We start from the raw sequence: 19,739 nt of genomic DNA, 5'->3' as shown, positions 1-19,739 counted from the left end.
AGGCTACTGAGTCTGCCGATAAGAATACGGTGATTGACAGAGTCGAAAGCCTTGGCAAGGTCTATGAAGACGGCTGCACAGTACTGTCTTTTATCGATGGCGGTTATGATATCGTTTAGGTTCCTTGATCATTTGTGTGAGATTGAGGGCATCTACTTTAGATTGTAGGCTGGCAGGGGTGTTAATAAGCATATCCCAATTTAGGTCACCTAACAGTACGATCTCTGACGATAGATGGGGCAATCAGTTCACATATGGTGTCCAATTCTCAGCTGGGAGCTGAAGGGGGTCTATAACAAGTGGCAACAGTGAGGGACTTATTTCTGGAGAGATGGATTTTTAAAAGTAGAAACTCGAACTGTTTGGGCATAGACCTGGATAGTATTACAGACCTCTGCATGCTCTCTCTACAGTAGATAATCCTATGCATTGAGTGACGATGAGAGATGTTGTATCTCTGGAGGTGCCAGTTAAGCTAGGTGCGGTCTCCGTATGTGTGGGGGGTGGGACAGATAAACAAAATTAAGTACCGTGTTAATGAACAGTCCAGCAAGCATCAGCTGTGTAGCCGAGTGATCATAGGGTCCAATGAGCAGCAATAGATGAAACAGGGAGCCGTTCGGTAGTCGTTACTACGCTAGGCGAGCCGGAGACACAGTGTTCAGAAAGCTAGCGGTCCGGGGCTAGCAGATGGGTCTTCACCGACATCCACAACGCAGTTGCTGGTTGAGAGCACATCGCCCGAATTATGTCAACAGACCAGCAGACCAGTCGTGATGGATCGGCGGGGCTCCGTGTCAACAAAGGGTCCAGGCCAACTGGCAAGAAAGGTATTGTAGTTGGTGTACTTAGTTTGCTAGCCGGGAGATGGGCCTAGCTCGAGGCTAGCTCGAGGCTAACTGGTGCTTGCTTCTGGACAAGGGCATTAGCCACAATAGCCACTCGGTAGCAGCTAGCTAGCTGTGATGATCCGGTGTAATGGTCCAGAGCTTGCGGCTGGAATCGGACTGGAAAAAAGCAGCCCGATATGCTCAGGGCTGATATCGCGCTGTGCAGACTGGCAGGTATTATCCAGGGCTATCCGGGCTAATGCGGCTGGCATCTGAGCTAAAGGTAAAGACCACTAGCAGTGGCTAACAATGACTAAATAGCTAGTAGCTAATTAGCTGGCTAGCTACTGATGGCTAGCCTCTGATGGAGGCTCCAGTTAAAGGTCTAACAAATAGCAGATCCATACCACATTGGGTGAGGTTGGTTGCAGGAAGGTATATTTAATCCGAAAATGGAAAACAGACTGAAATATATTGAAATGTATACAAAAAAACTAAACAAAACTCAATATTTACACGGGACAAAAACAAACAGGTCTTACTGCTACGCCATCTTGGATCATCCCCACAGCAATGATGCCGCCACCACCATGCTTCACCGTAGGGATGGTGCCAAGTTTCCTCCAGACATGACGCTTGGCATTCAGGCCAAAGGGTTCAATCTTGGTTTCATGTGCCTTTTACTGAGGAGTGGCTTCTGTCTGGCGACTCTACCATAAAGTGCTGATTGGAGGAGTGCTGCATAGATGGTTGACCTTCTGGAAGGTTATCCCATCTCCACAGAGAAACTCTGGAGCTCTCTCTCTTCTTTAGGAAGAGTCTTGGTGGTTCCAAACTTCTTCCATTTAAGAATGATGGAGGCCACTGTGTCCTTGGGAACATTCAATGTTGCAGAAATGTGTGAGAGAGCTTCAGCGAGAAGTTGCTTCTTAAAGTGCATGCTGTCCCTACCATCAATGTGGTTTCTAAAGCATCTTAAACAGCCAGCAGCACCAGCAGAGACCAAGAGAATGTAAGTGAACCAGTAGCTAAGTGAAAGAGCTAACTTGCTACCTCAATTCTAACGTTAGCTAGCTATAGTGCATTTAGCTCACGTCTTCCATCGAAATAACACTAATAAAACGAATCAAATGTAAACATGTCTGCCAGCTGCTGATTCTGTCATACTATAGATAGTACAAGCCTATGGGAAAGAGTAGTTTTGGCCGCGACGGAGGTCACTGTTAGTTTATAGTTTTCATGGTGTTTATGCGGGCTGTGGGTTGCGGTAATACGGTCATTCTGTGGTTCCAGAAGAATTTTTCTATACAGCCTGCTGAGTGTGGGATATACTGAAATATGACGCTTTGGCCATGGATCCGATCGCAGACCTGGTGGCATTTCGGAGAAGCCCCAGAGCCATGCTGTCTTCGTGTTGTCGATTATGATCAATGGGAAAGTCAATTTTTGTTGTCAACTTTGACAATGTTGTCAAAGTTGCTTCTTGCTGAAGAGGCAGCCTCTAACGTTAGCTTGCTATAGCTAGCTATTGTAAACCAGGTCAACTAATGGGTTAATAGTCCGGGAAATGTGAGAGAAACAACCCAACTAGATTATCTGCCAATCAGAAGTGCGCAAATCCTTTAGGTCTAGCCTTTAATTGTGAGTTCAATCATAACCATCTCTTCAGAGAATCGTCGATAATTGATGGTCCATACATCTTGAGAAGCGGTTGAATGCATTTGTGGACCATTTAATTGGTCATTTTTTTATGGTTTGAGTCTTCAAGAGGACATTTTTTACTTTCAGAACTACAACTTTTTCTCAAATAAACTAGCCGGCATTAGTACCATGTTAAAATTGTATATCCTGGTCTCTGGTCTGATCTTTTAATGCTAATCTCATTACTGCTCTTCTCGAATCTAGTCCTTTGGTCAGTTTCATTGTTAGCATATTCCATGCTAAGCACATGCTACACTATCCTCTTCCTCCGTTACTGAATTAATTTGCGGCTATTTCCTTTTGTTTGTGTACTGCCATATGTCGATAACATAGCTAGCTAAATGTGTCATGTACAAGCTAGTTAATATCCTAAATCCTAATCCTAATAGCCGCAAGCTAAAACCCGGGAGACAGGGAAGAGAGAATTCACTTTGTGTTTCATCTCCTGCTGGCTTGCTAATGTTCACTCAAATACGCATTTCCAAATGTAATTGATGAAATAAGATATTTATTCTAAAAAATATTTGAATTGTGTCAATATATTGTGAATATTGTAAAATAAATCCTCACAGTCGTTTTCCATACAAAAATGTGAAGTGCCACTTCAACAAAATAGGAAAAAGTGCCAATTTGGACTACAGACAATATGTTCCTCCACCATGTACAGTAGGCTACAGGCAATATGTTCCTCTACCATGTACAGTAGACTACAGGCAATATGTTCCTCCACCATGTACAGTAGACTACAGGCAATATGTTCCTCCACCATGTACAGTAGGCTACAGGCAATATGTTCCTCTACCATGTACAGTAGACTACAGGCAATATGTTCCTCCACCATGGACAGTAGGCTACAGGCAATATGTTCCTCTACCATGTACAGTAGACTACAGACAATATGTTCCTCTACCATGTACAGTAGACTACAGACAATATGTTCCTCTACCATGTACAGTAGACTACAGACAATATGTTCCTCCATCATGTACAGTAGAATACAGACAATATGTTCCTCTACCATGTACAGTAGACTACAGACAATATGTTCCTCCATCATGTACAGTAGAATACAGACAATATGTTCCTCTACCATGTACAGTAGGCTACAGACAATATGTTCCTCCACCATGTACAGTAGGCTACAGACAATATGTTCCTCCACCATGTACAGTAGACTACAGACAATATGTTCCTCCACCATGTACAGTAGACTACAGACAATATGTTCCTCCACCATGTACAGTAGACTACAGACAATATGTTCCTCCACCATGTACAGTAGACTACAGACAATATGTTCCTCCACCATGTACAGTAGACTACAGACAATATGTTCCTCCACCATGTACAGTAGACTACAGACAATATGTTCCTCCACCATGTACAGTAGACTACAGACAATATGTTCCTCTACCATGTACAGTAGGCTACAGGCAATATGTTCCTCTACCATGTACAGTAGACTACAGGCAATATGTTCCTCTACCATGTACAGTAGACTACAGACAATATGTTCCTCTACCATGTACAGTAGACTACAGGCAATATGTTCCTCTACCATGTACAGTAGACTACAGGCAATATGTTCCTCTACCATGTACAGTAGACTACAGACAATATGTTCCTCTACCATGTACAGTAGACTACAGACAATATGTTCCTCTACCATGTACAGTAGACTACAGGCAATATGTTCCTCTACCATGTACAGTAGACTACAGGCAATATGTTCCTCTACCATGTACAGTAGACTACAGGCAATATGTTCCTCCACCATGGACAGTAGACTACAGACAATATGTTCCTCTACCATGTACAGTAGACTACAGACAATATGTTCCTCTACCATGTACAGTAGACTACAGGCAATATGTTCCTCTACCATGTACAGTAGGCTACAGGCAATATGTTCCTCCACCATGGACAGTAGAATACAGGCAATGTGGTGCTACAGATGCAGGATCTTCATTTAGCCAGTTTGCTACAGGAGGGAAATTATCCTGCAGCAACAGAAAATATGAATTATTATGTGGATTGAAATTAAATGGACAAGTCGGAAATTTCAAAGTGGAAATTACAAACTTCAGAATCCTTTTTAATCCTGAAATGTACTACAAATGCTAAATTTCCTACAACAGGGTGATCAAATGAATGAATGATGTGTTTATAGCTCATAGAGACATGTCAACATCTCATGTGCTATGGATCAAAGTCAAGCTACTAAACTATAGCCTACTTTTCACAAGTGTTGGTATAACACAGGTTCTTCTGCTCTGTTCAAGGGTGTTTAATTAAAACATGATGAAATGATTCATAAGCAGTAAAGTTTAGTAGGAGTCGAGATGACCAACCAGACACACCTGAGAGAAAATAACACGGACACTAAGAGGAAGTCACTAGCGTCGGGATCTTGGACCCGCCTCGGCGTTAGCAGATTGTGTGTGTTTTTACGTCTTTGCCATTACGGTTGACCAGGACAATTCCCAGGCTTGATGAGTCATAGCACAGTCACACAGTTAAAAGTGGCACTACAGGAGCAAGAAGACAGATGGAGGCAGAGAGATTGCATGCCTGGGATGTCATTGACCTACTCCCTCCACTTAGACATGCTAAACTAGGCCCGGTGCTAGAGGCTAGTAGCTGGCCCTGTGGTGGGCAGACTAAGGGAACCACACCTCAAAGCTCCGCTTTAGGAGTGTTACGTTAAACGACAATACAGACTCTCTCTCTACACACATCAAACCATGAGAGAGGACTTTAAGGCCCAAAGGCACCCGGCGGATGGTAAAATAGGAAAATCGATGGAGAACCTATGACCTCCATTTGTTTTATAGACACAGAGAAAAGGTACGTAATGCTATCGGGTGAATTATGTTGGTCGTAAACCGCACCGTAAAGATGCTATAGTGTACTTGGTGCTGAGAAATATTGCTGTAGTATCATGTGAAAAGAAAAAGTCAAAAACATTGGCTTGTGGGTACAGATTTGAGTTCCATTGTCAACGCACACAGACAAATCCAAGGTCGGTAGGCTACTACTAAAGATGATATGCCAAGGCTGAGTGTCACACTCAGGAGTTGAATATATGTGTACAATGTGTACTATTGAAGGAGGTAACTCAATTGAGACATACAGTGGCTTGCAAAAGTATTCACCCCCACTTGGCATTTTTCCTATTTTGTTGCCTTACAAACTGGAATTAAAATAGATTTTTTTGGGGTGTTTGTATCATTTGATGTACACAACATGCCTACTACTTTGAAGATGCAAAATAGTTTTTATTGTGAAACAAACAAGAAATAAGACAAAAAAACTGAAAACTTGAGCGTGCATAACTATTCGCCCCCCCCACCTCTCCCTGCAATTACAGCTGCAAGTCTCTTGGGGTCTGTCTCTATAAGCGTGGTACATCTAGCCTCTGGGAGTTTTTCCCATTTTTCAAGGCAAAACTGCTCCAGCTCCTTCAAGTTGGATGGGTTCCGCTAGTATACAGCAATCTTTAAATCATACCACAGATTCTCAACTGGATTGAGGTCTGGGCTGTGACTAGGCCATTCCAAGACATTTAAATGTTTCCCGTTAAACCACTCAAGTGTTGCTTTAGTAGTATGCTTAGGGTCATTGTCCTGCTGGAAGGTGAACCTCCATCTCAGTCTCAAATATCTGGAAGACAAACAGGTTCCCCTCAAGAATTTCCCTGTATTTAGCACCATCCATCATTCCTTCAATTCTGACCAGTTTCACAGTCCCTGCCAATGAAAAACATCCCCACAGCATGATGCCCCACCACCCTGTTTCACTGTGGGGATGTTGTTCTCGGGATGATGAGAGGTATTGGGTTTGCGCCAGACATAGCGTTTCCCTTGAAAGCCAAAAGCTCAAATTTAGTCTCAACTGACCAGAGTACCTTCTTCCATATGTTTGGGGAGTCTCCCATATTTTTTTATTTAAGCAATGTATTTTTTCTGGCCACTCTTCCGTAAAGCCCAGCTCTGTGGAATGTACGGCTTAAAGTACTCCAATCTCCACTGTGGAGCTTTTGCAGCTCCTTCAGGGTTATCTTTGACCTCTTTGTTGCCTCTCAGATTAATGCCCTCCTTGCCTGGTCCGTGAGTTTTGGTGAGCGGCCCTCTCTTGGCAGGTTTTTTGTGGTGCCATATTCTTTACATTTTTTAATAATGGATTTAATGGTGCTCCGTGGGATGTTCAAAGTTTTGGATATTCTTTTATAACTCAACCCTGATCTGTACTTCTCCGCAGCTTTGTCCCTGACCTGTTTGGAGAGCTTCTTGGTCTTCATGGTGCCACTTACTTTGTGTTGCCACTTGTTTAGTGGTGTTGCAGACTCTGGGGCCTTTCAGAACAGGTGTATACATACTGAGATCTTGTGACAGATAATTTGACTCAGTCATTTCTTTCATTTCACTTCACCGATTTGGACTATTTTGTGTATGTCCATTATATGAAATCCAAATAAAAATCTATTTAAATTACAGGTGGTAATGCAACAAAATAGCAAAAATGCCAAGGGGGATGAATACTTTTGCAAGGCACTGTAGTGTAGACTCGCTGAGCTGGATTTGGAAACGTATCTGAAGAAGAAAGCCCACGACAAAATTATTAACAGCTCTATAGAAAAGCAGATGGCACTAAAGTGAACTTGAGAAGAATGCCTCTGTTGTCATAAAACCTGCAGATAAAGGAGGTGCAATTGTGGTTATGGACAAATCCAGATGTGACCAGGAGGTCCTAAGACAACTTAATGGCTCTTGTTTCTACGAACAGATGAACGCATATCCTTCACGATTATTCCAAACAAATCTCAGACTCTTACTCGAGGAGGGTGAGTTTAATTCAGATATCACCCCTAAAGTTGCACAGTTTCTCCTGAATGAGTGCCCCCCTCAAGCCTCTTAACCATCCTGACACGCCAGTTGTCTCCGGTTTGGTAGACTCACAGAAAGGGTCTCCAGTTTTGTAGATCATCACATTAAAGAGTTTGTCCCTAAGCTGAAGTCATACATCAAGGACAGCACTCAGTTCATTGTGTTCATCTATAGCCTCCCCTGTTGAACCCAGGAAATATATTGTGCTCCTAGGACATTAAGGCCTTGTATACCACCATGACACACCAACAATGCCTGGAGACCTCAGAACACTATCTTGATACCAGACCAGTACACAACCTCCCCACAAGCTTCACCGTCAGCCTGGCTTCTTCTGTTTTGAAAAACAACTTTCTTCAATAATAGGCCCTACCTTCGACTGGCAAGGGAACAAAGATGGCTTTTATATAGTTATGCTAATCTCTTTGTTGGCAGACTAGAATAACGTTTTTTTATAGGACCCTAACATGAACTATTTTCTCCCCCATGATTGTTACTTGGAGATGTTATATCGATCATGTTTTTTTACTGTATCAAGGGAGACATTACAATGTTGGAGGTTTATAAATGATCGTTTTAGATGTCTGAAATTTACTATGAATTATAACACTGAAACGATGACCTTTTTGGACATAATGGTCACAAAAAAAATGTGTGTTTTATCCTGTGATCTGTATACCAAACCCACAGACTGCAACATCCTTTTACATGAAAACCGCTATCACCCTACCTCTGAAGAAAAGCCTTTAGCTTTAGCAGGTGGTAACTTGTGGAAGAGATACCAAGCTAGAATGCAGTTTTAACCAATCGGCATTCAGGATTAGACCCACCCGTTGTACAAGAAAGGAATAAACAATGCGTGCTGGATAAATTGGAATACATTTGTATTTTCAAAAGGGAATGGCTACAAGAAGCTGAAATCAAATTAAAACAGAGAATACGGGAAAGATCCCACTGGTTCAGAACAGGAGCAGGAAAAAGCCATCTCGTATATATTGCACGACCCTTACTCCCAAGACAAGTACTATAAAGAATGTTACATTTAAACACGGGTATATTTTACAAAGTCGTGCACCTTTAAGAAAATCTATTTAAGGAGAAACCCCTGGTTACTTCTAAGAAAGCCAGGAATATAAGAAAATAGAGGGGTGAACGCTTGTCCCTCACAAGATCGTCAAGTCCAATAGGCTTACAGGATGGCCAGCAGTGGGGGGATTTTAAGTGTGGTAACCGTATTCATTGTCAACTCATAAGAAACATTCAAATGGTACAATCGCCCTGTCAGAGCAAGAGAACGGAAATGAGCAGTTTCACAACTTGTAAAACCAAGAATGTTGTTTACATGATACACTGAATCCCTTAAGGAAAGCATCATTGAACACAGACGCTCGATCAAAAGAGAAGATCATGAAAAAAATCCAGTGGCCAGACATGTTAAAGAAGCAAATGATTGGTATTGAGAAAATGTCCCTGGGTCCAAGAAGTGGCGTTATTAATCCATTTAGAAAGCGTAGAGAGGCGTTTCATAGATTCCATTTTCAAATATTTCTTTCCTACTGGTACTGTATGAGCGAGGAATTCATTCTCAAGGATTTCCTCTAGAAAGCATATCTCTTCTTTTTCCTTATTTATTCATTGGTAATGTCGTGAGTGTCTGTTTACATTGTCAGGTGGTATTATTCTCAACTGACTTTATCATTGGGCGGATTCGATTATCTGAGCCGCATGGAACCGGCCAAAGGCCCGTTACGTCACCAGGTGAACGCGGGGAGGGAGGAGCAATCAACTTCACCAGGTGCAAAACATGCCTACACAGGCACCCGGGCAAGATTAATAGAACCCCCTTACAGAAAACAAATGTACATGATCCATTGTTCAGTACAACATAATATCACAATCTATTGGTCAGTCTACACTAATAATAATTGGTTAGATTCATGTAAGTCATCCAACCTAACGTTTGATGTTATTTGAGTGTTTTCACATTCCATTGGTCAGTGCAACATGCACTCACAATCAATTGGTCTTTCTACAACTGTTTTAACCCATCACATGTTTTTATTAGCATATTCTTTGTGATTGGTCCCTGAGGCCACTTTGAATCGTTCAAAATCCTCATTCCTTCTTATTTCTGTAAAAACCCTAAAGAAGGATAAAATATGAAACATGTAGGTACGATTAATTGCAATAAAGTTTTTTGATTTAAATCCATTTGTTCTCCAAGTGTTGCTGATCTCCTCTACCTCTACTGAAGGAGCTCACTGAGGCGGAGATTATGGAAATCTTTCTTCTAGCAGGTTTAACATGTATTTTGCTCAATGCATAAGGTAATATGATCTGCTCTAATGCTGTGCAGCTCTGGGGCCTCTCACATTCACTGCTATCATTCACAAATCCATGTCCAGCTATCTCACACACACACACACACAGCCCTGAATTATGGTTTCACAAGGCCACATGTCTCTCTTGTCCACTCCATCATGCCAACAGCCATGAATTAAGATGGTGAGCTCACACTTCGGGGTGAATTTATTGTTTCATGATTAAGAGGCCTCAATTTGAGGCCAGATACAGTAGGATTATTAGGCAAAAAACAACCAAACATTTCCACATTTGGAGTTATGACTGACAGCTCGGGCCATGTCTACCTGCCTCTACAGAATGCCAATAGGAACAGAACAGGATTCTGTGTGTATTGATATTTGTATTTCAACTACAGTATATCCCCCTCTTCTTGGTTTTCCTCATATGTAGCCCTATAGGGGATATACTTTAGTGTGTAATGCTGATTCTGATCATTTTAACCCTTGCCATGGCCTGACATTTGTGTGTACAGTAAGGTGGTATGGAAGAAGACCTTACCAGGGACAGTCACACAACCATCACTGAAGGAGATGTCATCTATGGCCACGATCTCAGAGGGGTCACTGTCACCAGAGAGCTCCCCTAGAATGATGACCTGTAATACACAGGACAGAGGAACATTATACAGTGTGTGTGTGTGTGTGTGTGTGTGTGTGTGTGTGTGTGTGTGTGTGTGTGTGTGTGTGTGTGCGCAGTGGCATGTCCAGGGGGTGGCCACAGCCCTCCCTGAAATCTGATTGGCCACCCCAGTAGCCCTCCCCCAAATTCTGAGCTCTGATAGGTCATCTCTGAATATATTGCTCATTTTGACCAAGACGCTCACCGACAGCGAGACGCCTCAATCTCACTGGAGAAAGCATCCGAACGAGCGAAACAGCGCCCCTGTCTTAGTATGTGACATGTCATATTATTTTGGGTCAGACATCATCAGATACATGGGTTACAGATACTAAGACAGAGGGGAGCTGTTTGCCTCGCTCAGATGCTTTCTCTGGCGAAATAGCCTCTTGCGAATTGAAGGACAATTATGAACCACGGATAAACACGAATGAGAAATAATTTATACGCTTGTTTCTTTTTGCACTTTTAAAATTGTTGGGGAAGCCTGGCTCCCCTTGGCACCCATTAATACATGCCACTCTGTAGTCTGAATGTCATTAAACGCCCACATCAGTAGAATACTTTTTGGAGTTGAAAGACAAATGGCAAAATAAGTCATTGTTTTAGTCAAAGTATGATATATTTGGGCTTGTGCCAAATCCGAATGTGTGACTTTTAATGTTTCCGTGAGTTTTACGTGCCTTTTCCTATGAGATAATGTGCAAATTCTGTTCGGCCAACATTTTGTTTCAGGGCGTGGTTTTATTGAAATGTTATGCCGTCCTCAGGGCATTCAAGACAAATCGGTCATCCAACTCAGAATTCCAAGTTGGAAACTGGCATATTTTTAGAGCTCTGCTTTTCCAACCTGAAGATCACTGACATCATGATTTGACCTATTTCTTTCTCTGAGTTCCAAGTTGTTTTGAAAGTACCATTAACACCCACCTGCATTGCAATGTTCAATCATCAGAAACACCTGTTGTCCTCTGAGAGCCAAACAGCTTTTCTATGTAGCCTACACCTGGGTTTCCACTAGATAAAACAGCCACCAAGTCAAAATAGGCTATATTGTACAGATTCATGAAAAAAAAATGCTTTTTGAGTTTAGATTTAGGCTAATGGTAGAAGTGTAGTAAGGGTTAGGGTTAAGGTGAGAGTTAGGTTTAAAATTTTATTTTAAGAAAATTGTAAGGATCGACGCTGGAGACGAGAAGCAGGTGCAGGGAGTGAACATATAATGACCATGGACAGGAACAGGAACATAATATGGACAGCGTCTGGACAGGGGAAACGGAAACGACAATAATGCAGACACGGGGAACAAAGTGAGGAGCAGACAGAAATAGGGAAGTCAATCAACAAAGTGAAGGAGTCCATGTGAGTCCAGTGAGCGCTGATGCGCGTAATGATGTTGACAGGTGTGTGTAATGAAGGGCAGCCTGGCGCCCTTGAGCACCAGAGAGGGAGAGCGGGAGCAGGTGTGACAGATAATTATGACTTTGTACCAACATACTGTATACTACACACTTAATGAGTATATCCACATACTATTAGTTCATTTTAGTATACTGTAAACGAACTGTATCCTTTTAGTTGTGTACTAGCGCTTCGCCTGTCTACTGAAAGTTGATGCTGTTGCTATGCAACTTCTTGCTAGCATAACAAATTAATAGCTAGACATCTTACGAGTTTATTAACCATGTCCATTGAGAACGCACAACAATATTTTTATTTGATTCAACCTTTATTTAACCAGTAAGGGCTCATTGAGATTTGAAATCTCTTTTTCAAGAGTGTCCTGGCCAAGATAGGCAAGTCATGACACAATTACAGACAGACAACATGAAAAACTACAAGTAATCTACTAAAAACCATAGAATTCACAAGAGTATAACAAAAATCATAAAACAGCTAATTAAAAACATTGACAGGTCAGGGAATCAGCCTCAAAATCCTTCATCAGTGATTTAAAAACACCAATCGGAACAAGTTCTTCCAGTTTAAAAGTATTTTATAAGGCGTTCCAAGCCGATGGCGCAGAGTACATAAAAGTTTTTTACAAAATTCAGTTCGGACATTTGGAACAGAGTACCCACCACATTTCTGAAAAATAAAAATGCCCAAATAAAATGGTAGTAAACCCCAAATGGCTTTGACTATACGGTTTAGCTAAGCTAAGAATGACGTGAATAATCAAGTCAATAAACATTGGGTAGTTAGATAGCATATAGTTATACCGGCAAGTTCAAAGTATTAGTAGCCAACTAACATTAGGTAGCTCGCTAACATACCAGTACATATAAGCAACAGCTGTAATGACATGCTTTGTGGTTTGTAAGGCTAGGGTAGCTAACAAATTGTCAGTTAACATAATGTGTAATGGGAACTCATCTGAAAAGTTATGACTTTATCACATTGCTCAACATTTTCTTAACATTTGTCATAATTAGTTAAAGCAATGAATATGTATCCGCTCTTGTCAGACTTCAGCTGCATATTTTCCACCATGTTCTTCAAATCTGAAAACATTGCGAAGCCAGGCCCATTTTCTGAAGAATTGCGTCATGGACAGAAATAGTGTCCTCTTGTATACTTCGTATTTTTGGAACTTTTGGATACTAACCATCTCCATACTATGACCAATAAGCATAATACATGCTCAATTTACGTCACGAATAGTACGGTTAGTGCGGTTAGTATGAGTATTTGAACACAGCTCATGTCTCAATTATCTCGAGGCTTAAAAATCCTTCTTGAACCTGTCTCCTCCCTTTTATTTACACTGATTGAAGTGGATTTAACAGGAGACATTAAAAAGGGATCGTAGCTTTCACCTGGATTCTCCTGGTCAGTCTATATCATGGAAAGAGCAGGTGTTCCTAATGTTGTACACCCAGTGTATAGCTAGCTAGCTTCCTGAAATTATAAGAGAGAACAAAGAATATAGCATGTCCAAATATTAATGACATTACGAATACGACATGGTATCACACTTATCAAACATCAAGAGTCAGACAAACGTCAACCCTCAACATGTCAAAAGGTTGTATAGGCACGGTTTAGCTGAGACTCATCTCCTGACAGGTAGACTGGTAGTCTTTTTCTGAAATAGTTCTTTTCACCTGACAGTAAAGGAGGCCGTCTTAACTGATGGTGCTTTCACCTCTAGGATAATGTCCGCTCTAGGACAGGAATGACTTGAAATAGGTGGGGCATCTTCCTCTGAGGTGGGCCTTTAAGATGATGGTGGATGTAATAGATGTCCCTTTTCAGTCAAAATGGCGGGTGCACAGCGCACCATTCGGACGCTGGCCTTGTTTTGAAGTGCACGAACGTGCGCAGGTAACCTACTTAATCTCCTTTTGAAGTGATTTGTTTGACAACCAGATAAAAAACATTATGACTGGTTGTGTTAATGACACATTAAAAGGTAATACATTTTTACAGTTAAATGATGTGTCTTTACTATATAGACCATATATGGGAGGTCCCATGAAAAAGAGACTCCCGAATGTCACGGTATAATTTGCACTCTGGATGGCACTTTCCAGTGGATTTACTGCTGTATGCTAATTCCCTTATATAAAATCCTGACCTTGAGTGCAAGCACTGTAACAAGACTTTTGGAATTGATTTATGATTTATTTGAAGAGGAAAAGTTTAGGGGTGGCCAAACCTATGCTGAAGCATTTCATGTGTTGAAACATCATAATTATATAGAACAAAAATTCCACCCTCCATCGATTAAGGTTCAAAATGTTATTGCCTCCCCCTCGACTGGGTCTGTGCCCCACCTTGACCACCCTATTCAAAAATGTTATGGACATGCCACTGTGTATGTGTGGTGTTCATGCGCACTTGTGTCCACCATTGTGTATGGTTAATAGTGCACTTAGCTAAGGCATCTTAGGACTATGTTCATCTGACCAAACCTTTATCTCTCTTCCTGACTCCGCTATCAGCCTAATTCGCCATTGTTCTGTTCAAAGTCCACAGGCTACATCTTCCACAGTGGAGTTTTTTACAACTCATCTGATTAGGACTGATTTATGACTACATGAATCAATGGCTTGTGTCATACCCACATCAGCATTATGCTATGACTCAACCTTTCATATTTCTGTCAACAAGAGACTGATGATGCATGTTGCATATCACCCTCATCCTGACGGACAGATCATTGGACAGATTCCATTCCAAGTCGCTGTGTCGATATAATTCAAAACTCTAATTTCATCAAACTGAATCGCCTGACATGTACTGTATGATCGGAAAATGAATTTGCGTCTCAAAGTGAAACTGAGCGTCAGCATACAAGCAGAGTTGACCTCTATTACATGAATCATTCAGCCATTTTGGAGCTGTGGAGATGTGGAGCTGGATAGTCCCTGTAGCAGATGGCCGAGACAAAGATAACAGAAGGGGGTGAGGGACCAGACAACAGGGTGGTGAGACCCGGTCTGTGTCTGTAGAGCAGAGGAGGACACTATTAGTAGGTTTCAACTCAGTCCAGATGGCTAGAGTAGAGTCCATTTGGGTCAGAACCATCTAAGAGGCTCTGGACCCCCATTTAATGCTACACGCTATACCTGACAGCTTTATGCCTCAACGGTCAAAAATGACAATTACATGCAAAAACCACAAACAGAGACAAAGGGACAGGGGGATACCTAGTCAGTTGCACAACTGAATGTCTTCAACTGAAATGAGTCTTCTGCATCTAACCCAACCCCTCTGAATCAGAGAGGTGCGGGGGGGCTGCCATAATCGGCATCCATGTCTTCGGTGCCCGGGGAACCCTGCCTTGCTCAGGGTCAGAATGACAGATTTTTACCTTGCCAGCTCGGGGATTCGACAAGATAGTTAGCTCTTGATCTGTGATGTCTGCAATCCAATTGATGGTTGCATGTACACTATATATGCGCAAAGGTATGTGGACACCACTTCACACCCGTTGCTGACAGGTATAAAATTGAGCACACCTCCATGCAATCTCCATAGACAAACACTGTCAGTAAAATGTCCTTACTGAAGAGCTCAGTGACTTTCAACGTGGCACTGTCATAGGATGCCACCTTTCCAACAAGTCAGTTCGTCAAATGTCTGCCTTGTTAGAGCTGTAAGTGCTGTTATTGTCAAGTGAAAACGTCTAGGAGCAACAATGACTCAGCTGCGATGTGGTAGGCCACACAAGCTCACAGAAAGGGACCGGCGAGTGCTAAAGCGCGTAAAAATGGTCTGTCCTCGGTTGCAACACTCACTACCGAGTTCCAAACTGCCTCTGGAAGCAACGTCAGCACAAGAACTGTTAGTCGGGAGTTTCATGAAATGGGTTTCCATGGCCGAGCAGCCGCACACAAGCCTAAGGTCACCATGCGCAATGCCAAGCGTCGGCTGGAGTGGTGTAAAGCTCGCCACCATTGGACTCTGGAGCAGTGGAATTGCGTTCTTTGGAGTGATGAATCACACTTCACCATCTGGCAGTCCAAACGGACCAATCTGGGTTTGGTGGATGCCAGGAGAACGCTACCTGCTCAAATGCATAGTGCCAACACTAAAGTGTGGTGGAGGAGAAATAATGGTCTGGGGCTGTTTTTCATGGTTTGGGCTAGGGCCCTTAGTTCCAGTGAAGGGAAATCTTAACGCTACAGCATACAATGACATTCTAGATGATTCTGTGTTTTTTTTTATTCTGTGGCAACAGATTGGGGAAGGCCCTTTCCTGTTTCAGCATGACAATGCCCTCTATGCACAAAGCGAGGTCCACACAGAAATGGTTTGTCGAGATCGGTGTGGAAGTACTTGACTGGCCTGCACAGAGCCCTGACCTCAAACCCATCGAAGACCTTTGGGATGATTTGGAATGCCGACTGCGAGCCAGACCTAATCGCCCAACATCAGCGCCTGATCTCACTAATGCTCTTGTGGATGAAAGAAAGCAAATCCCCGCAGCAATGTTCCAACATCTAGTGGAAAGCCTTCCCAGAAGAGTAGAGACTGTTATAGCAGCAAAGGGGGGACCAACTCCATATTAATGCCCATGATTTTGGAATGAGATGTTCGACTAGCAGGTGTCCACATACTTTTGGTCATGCAGTATATGACCTACCAAACGGTACAGCCAGTTAACTGTATGGTTTGTGATTGTGAATGACAGAGGAAAGTTGTGAGGCAGGTTGATACAGACCTGGAATTGGTGAGCACTGGTGAAAGGTATCACTGTCCGTAGCCATGTGTGTGCCGGTGTTTTTGACCGGTTCCACGCCGAGTGGCTCCAACCTAGCGGGTATTTTTGGGTCAGGACCTGTAAAGACCCACTCACCACCCCCACATGGTGATAGAAGGTCACCTGTAGAAGAGGGGAGGACATGTGGCATGTCAGTAAAGGAGGGTGACAGCCAGTTAACACAATGGCAGGATTAAACGGGTGTTATTAAAGCTGTGTTTTACCCAGCATGTCTTTGAGGGCAGGAACACAGGACTCCTCAAGTAAGCCTGTGCTGTCTCTCCTGTTACAGGCCACAGAGCCAGGTAATGAGCTGGAGGAGCGAGAGAGAGAGAGATAGTAAAAGGAACTAGAAAGAATCTTATAAAATGTCCAATGTTCTTGAGTGCTCGTGTATTTGGAGTTGGCAAATCTGTGCATCATGTTCCAGAATGGCCTAAATCATTTATCCAAGTTAGCTTCTAAAATTCTGAGTTCATCATTGCGGTACCTGATTGGTTGTTGTGGTCGTGTTTGGGTCCGGTGGTGTTGAACCCTGTTCTTCTGGTCCATCCTAAGTGTGTTTCCGAGCTGGGTAACAGGTCACAGAACCCCTGCTCAAAGTCACACCTAGTGTATCCAGAACCTTCACCCCCCAAAAAATATTATAACCACCAAGAACATTCATAAACACAGAACACAGCAGGTCGGCCATTGGACACCGTGAGTCTGTCCCCCAAATGGTACCCTATTCCCTATATACAGTAGTTCACTACTTTTGACCACAGCCCCATAGACGACATAGTAGTTTAAGAGCCCTCTGAGGTGCAGGGTTCCACTGTAGGTTGTATTGTAGGCATCATAAAGAACCATTTGTTTAGCAGATCTGCTTATGCTCCCTAAAGTGCTACTTTACGGCCCTACGTCAAAACTGCGGTGTTGGCCTCCCGAGTGCACTGCATCGAGAGTGCTAGCTGTGCTACTAGAGATCCTGGTTTGAGTCCAGGCTCTGTCGCAGCCGGCAGCGACCAGGAGACGCATGGGGCGGCGCACAATTGGCCCAGCGTCATCCGGGTTAGGGGAGGGTTTGGCAGGCAGGGATATCCTTGTCCCATTTCGTTCTAGTGACTACCGTGGCGGGCACTATTTAGGGGACTAGGGTGCCATTTGGGACTCAGCCGTATTGGAATGCATGGAGCTGAAGCAGTGTAGGACTAGTACCATAAATATTGAGCTGTCTGTCTGTCTTTACTAGGGCTACTCTAGGTAGTCATGTGGTTCGCCAGCCTAGGTGTTAGAACATGTGCATGTGGTAAACATTCTGTGCATTTCCATTGGCGCAAAGCACAGGAAATCTCCTCATTTGAATACACATCTCTCCCCCATTTCATGTGACCATATAATGGTAATTTTTAATATATATATATATATATATATTCCATAAACATGAGCCTGTGTCACGCCCTAACCTTAGAAATCCTTGTTATTCTCTATGTCTGGTTAGGTCAGGGTGTGATTTGGGTGGGAATTCTATGTTCTCTGTTTCTTTGTGTTTGGCCGAGTGTGGTTCCCAATCAGAGGCAGCTGTCTTTCATTGTCTCTGATTGGGGATCATACTTAGGCAGCCCTTTTGCCCTCCTTCAGTGTGGGATCTTGTCTTTGTTTGAGTGCATGTAGTGTGCACGATGAAGCGGTTCGGTCGGTGCATTGTTGTTCTTGGTGGAACATTTAAATAAAAGAATGTACGCCTACCACGCTGCACCTTGGTCTCCTTCCGACGACATACGTTAAAGCCTGTTTATAGGTCTACTGTGAAATAAGGACTATCTATCTATGTGATGAACACTAAGAATTTAAATTGCTCTGAGATAGAGATGATTCTAGGTTTCTAGGAACGAAGCGTGGAAAACCTCATGTTTTTCATATCTGAAGGGACAAATATCGTCAAAAAGACAATCAAAGAACTCTTCAAATATCTTTTCAGCTCACAGTTAAAATTATTTTTTGGACAGTGCCATGTTCTCTTCTGTAGGACTGTATTTAGATTGAGCAAACTGAACACAGGGTTTGATTTTCATAATGTTCAGTTTGAAGTGTTGTTTGGTAAGACAGTCATGACACAGCACATACAATCTCTGATCAAATCATCTTTATCTGTGTCCCCTCAAAGATGGAGGCTACTTTTACATGTTATGTAGGTTTTACGCATAATCTCAGAACGTTAATCTTATCAAATTTACATACACACACCCCCTAATTAGTGGTTTATTCTTTGGCCGAATAATCAACGATTCAACAGTAGTCTGTAATCAACAATAACGGAAAGACAAACTGTGAATGTAAATCACTGACTCATTGAGCTGTATACTCACAATTTCTCTCATCGCTGCCATCCCCACAGTAGTCAGTGAAGTCACACACATGGTCCTCAGACACACACCAGCCCTGTTCACATGTAAACTCTCCTGGCCAGCAGGTCCCAGCACACACAGAGACACAGAGCAGAGAGCAGGCCAGCAGGCACAGAGGCCTCCGCAGTAAAGTCATCAGGTAGGTTATTCCAATACTCAGGCTAGTCCACAATCACACGCTCACCCTTCACTTCCATAAAACCATGTTATTTTTTTTATACAAAAGAACAAGTAAAATACACTACAAAAGTAGCCCCTCGCGAGTCACAGTTTACTTAGATTGAAAGCGAACGCGTTTTCCAGCTGTTGTTCCTAGTCAATAAATGGCTTTTATGACTGTTACTCAATGGCCTGTGTGTGTGTACCTGAGTCTGGGACTGTATAAGGCTGTCCCTGTGGCTGTAATAAAAGCCTTACAGAATGTAAGTGGTCAAATGTTTCCCTCTCAACAATTTTTCAAGCTCTAGTCATTTGCATAGGATGTTTTGTATTTATTGCGCTGTCAGTGCAATTGAAGACCGCTAGCGCCTTGCACATAATCTACATTTGTCCTTTCACAGACACTCTTATCCAGAGTGACTCACAGGAGCAATTCATTTTAAGTGCCTTGCTAAAGGGCACATCGGCAGTGTTTTCACCTAGTTGGCTCAAGGATTTGAACCAGTGACGTTTCAGTTACCAGCCCAACACTCTTAACCACTAGGCTACTTGCAACCCAAGTCTAGAAAGTACACTTTCC

At 42.7% G+C, this 19,739-nt stretch overlaps 1 protein-coding gene across 3 annotated transcripts in view; it reads right to left on the bottom strand.

Annotated features, from left to right (window-relative positions):
- The window catches only part of malrd1 (MAM and LDL receptor class A domain containing 1), a 132,443-nt gene extending 113,100 nt beyond the window's left edge, over window positions 1-19,343 (bottom strand). For all 3 annotated transcript variants that reach the window (XM_029661494.2, XM_029661495.2, XM_029661496.2), the window contains exons 1-5: window positions 18,962-19,343; window positions 17,101-17,235; window positions 16,835-16,923; window positions 16,572-16,733; window positions 10,280-10,376 (exon numbers count right to left, since the gene is read on the bottom strand). In XM_029661494.2, the coding sequence (XP_029517354.1) occupies window positions 10,280-10,376; window positions 16,572-16,733; window positions 16,835-16,923; window positions 17,101-17,235; window positions 18,962-19,136 (658 nt within the window). In that variant the 5' untranslated portion in view covers window positions 19,137-19,343. The remainder of the gene's footprint in view (window positions 1-10,279; window positions 10,377-16,571; window positions 16,734-16,834; window positions 16,924-17,100; window positions 17,236-18,961) is intronic.
- Window positions 19,344-19,739: the final 396 nt, after the last annotated feature.

The sequence above is a fragment of the Oncorhynchus nerka genome, linkage group LG6 (genome assembly GCF_034236695.1).
Source record: "Oncorhynchus nerka isolate Pitt River linkage group LG6, Oner_Uvic_2.0, whole genome shotgun sequence".
NCBI lineage: Eukaryota > Metazoa > Chordata > Actinopteri > Salmoniformes > Salmonidae > Oncorhynchus > Oncorhynchus nerka.
The sequence above is the reverse complement of the archived record's forward strand: the minus strand, read 5'-3'. Positions and strand labels throughout refer to the sequence as shown.